Genomic DNA, 2777 nt, shown 5'->3' with positions numbered 1-2777 from the left:
ATCAACAACCACAAAAATAGAATCATTACCTCGTTGTGTATTTGGCAATCCCAAAACAAAGTCCATGCTCAAATATGTCCATGGTTCTAGAGGTATGGGAAATGGCATGTACAACCTTGTATTATGTGAGTGTCCTTTAGCAACCTAACAGATCCTACACCTTGCCACATATTTGGTTACATCTCGTTTCATCTTTGGCCAATAGTATTTATCTTCGATTAAGGCTATTGTCTTATCCTTGCCAAAATATCCAGCCAAACCACTACTATCAAATTCCTGGATGATATTATCCCTCATGGAACCAACTGGAATGCATAATTGTTTCCCTTTGAAGAGATAGACATCTTGCATAAAGTATTCACCTTGAATATCAAACATATGTCCAGCTATTGGGTTCTTCAATTGTTCCACAATATCCCAGAAGTCATTGTTAGACTCATACAAATCTTTGATTGCATCAAAACCAACTACCTCATTCTCCATTGTTGTTAGAAGTACAACGCGTCTACTCAATGCATCTACAACTTGGTTTTGCTTTCTTGATTTGTGTTTCAAAAAAAATGTATAGCCTTGTAAGAATGAAACCCATTTCGCATCTCTACTACTCAACTTCTTTTGTGTGTTCAGATATTTTAATGCAATGTGATCTGTGAACAAGACAAACTCCTTTGGAACTAAATAATGCCTCCAATGTCACAAGGCTTGCACAACTGCATAAAACTCTAGATCATATGAGGAATAGTTCTTCCTTGCCTCATTCAACTTTTCACTGAAAAAGGTGATTGGTTTACCTGCTTGGCTAAGAACAGCTCCAATACCTACATGTGAGGCATCACAATCAACTTCAAACACTTTTTCAAAGTCTTGTAATGCTAATATGAGAGCTTCAATTACCTTCTTCTTTAGAAACTTGAAACTTTCTTCAGCCTCATTGGTCCACATGAATTTCTTTCCTTTGGTACAATCTATTATGGGTGCAATAATACTGCTAAAATTTCAAATAAACTTTCGATAAAATGTGGCCAAACCATGAAAACTTCTTACCTTTGTTATACTCTTAGGACTAGGCCATTCCAAAATTGCTCTAACCTTCTCTGAATCCATCTTGATACCTTCTACAGAAACAATAAATCCCAGAAATACCAGACTCTCTTGCATAAAACTACACTGTTTCAAGTTTGCATAAAGTTTCTCTTTCCTCAACACATCCAATATGATCTGCAAATGCTTCAAGTGCTCCTCTTTGCTCTTACTAAAAATTAAAATGTCATCAAAATAAACTACAACTAACTTACCAATGTAAGGTCGAAGCACCATATTCATCATTCGCATGAAGGTACTAGGTGCATTAGACAACCCAAATGGCATCACCATCCACTCATATAATCCATCTCTAGTCTTGAAAGAAGTCTTCCATTCATCCCCTTCTTGAATCCGAATTTGGTGATACCCACTTCTCAATTCAATTTTACTGAAATACTGGGGCCCTGCAAGAACATCCATCATGTCATCAAAGAGAGGTATAGGGAACCGGTATTTGATGGTAATTATATTGATTGCATGGCTATTTGTGCACATCCTCCATGTACCATCTTTCTTTGGTGTTAATAATGCTGGTACAACACATGAACTCATGCTTTCTCGCACAACATCTTTCTTCATAATATCCATCACCTTCTTGTTGAGTTCTGCATGTTGTGTAGGGCTCATCCTATATGCTGTTTGATTAGGTAAAGATGCTCCCGGAATTAGATCAAGATGATGGTGAATATCTCGCTTCGGTGGAAGACCATCAGGTAGCTCATTAGCTATAACATCACTATATTCTTTGAGTACCTTTGCTACTTCAATAGGTATTGGTATCCCTCCTCCTTCCTCCTCTTGTACCATTAATGCATAACAAAATCCCATCACCTTCATCTCCTTAACAAGCTCTCTTTCAGACAACATATTCTTAGCTTCCCCTACATCCTTAAGGGGTAATAAGATGACTTTTGATCCCTCCTTCCAAAATGTATATGTATTCCTTTCCCCATCATGCATGACCTTTCTGTCATATTGCCAAGGCCTTCCCAATAATACATGACATGCATCCATTGGGATGACATCACACCAGACCTTATCTTTGTAAGTTTTGCCTATAGAAAACTTGATCGGGCACCTCTTATCAATAGTAACTTCATTCCCCTTCTTAAACCATGCAATACGGTAAGGGTGAGGATTTTTCTCACACTGTAAATTCAACTTATCTACCATCTCTCTCGAAACCATATTCTCACAACTACCGCTGTCAATAATAATTTGACATACCTTTTTTCCTGAGGTGCATCTAGTTTGAAAAATATTGGTTCGAAGCCATGAGTCATCAAAGCTTTGAATCTGTGTTTTCTCCTTCTCTAGGATTATCAAGGTTCTCCTTATCATGAGGTTTTCTCCTATGTCTAGGAGAACTTCTAAATCTGCTCCATCATTTTTAGATTTATCTAAAATCACCCTGGATGGTCCTCCTTGATTTCTATCTTGCATGTTAAAATTTGAGCACTCAAATTCTCTGTGGCCTTCTTCCCCACACCTAAAATGAGTAAATGGTCTCCTTTGGCTTTCCCATCCTCTACCACCACCATAACCTCTTCCTCTTTGAAACCCTCATCCTCATTGTAGATTAGAGGACTATGGGCAGGTATCATCTTTCTTCTCTACTCCTTGGGATGAATCTCCCCTACCATAACTTGAATCACCACGTGAAGGAGATGAAGTACCCCTTCTTCCTCCTCTAT

The 2777-nt window shown here is 38.1% G+C and overlaps 1 protein-coding gene across 1 annotated transcript; it reads right to left on the bottom strand.

Moving 5' to 3' along the window:
- Positions 1-693: 693 nt before the first annotated feature.
- On the bottom strand, positions 694-2526 carry LOC131856670 (uncharacterized). The gene is made up of 4 exons (XM_059208532.1): positions 1590-2526; positions 1372-1487; positions 1113-1248; positions 694-965 (listed from the first exon to the last, which is right to left on the bottom strand). The coding sequence occupies exons 1-4, from the start codon at positions 2524-2526 to the stop codon at positions 694-696; spliced, it is 1461 nt and encodes a 486-aa protein (XP_059064515.1).
- Positions 2527-2777: the final 251 nt, after the last annotated feature.

This window comes from Cryptomeria japonica, chromosome 7, assembly GCF_030272615.1.
Source record: "Cryptomeria japonica chromosome 7, Sugi_1.0, whole genome shotgun sequence".
In the NCBI taxonomy this organism is placed as follows: domain Eukaryota; kingdom Viridiplantae; phylum Streptophyta; class Pinopsida; order Cupressales; family Cupressaceae; genus Cryptomeria; species Cryptomeria japonica.
Note: the sequence above shows the minus strand (reverse complement) of the source record. Positions and strands in the feature narration are given on the sequence as shown.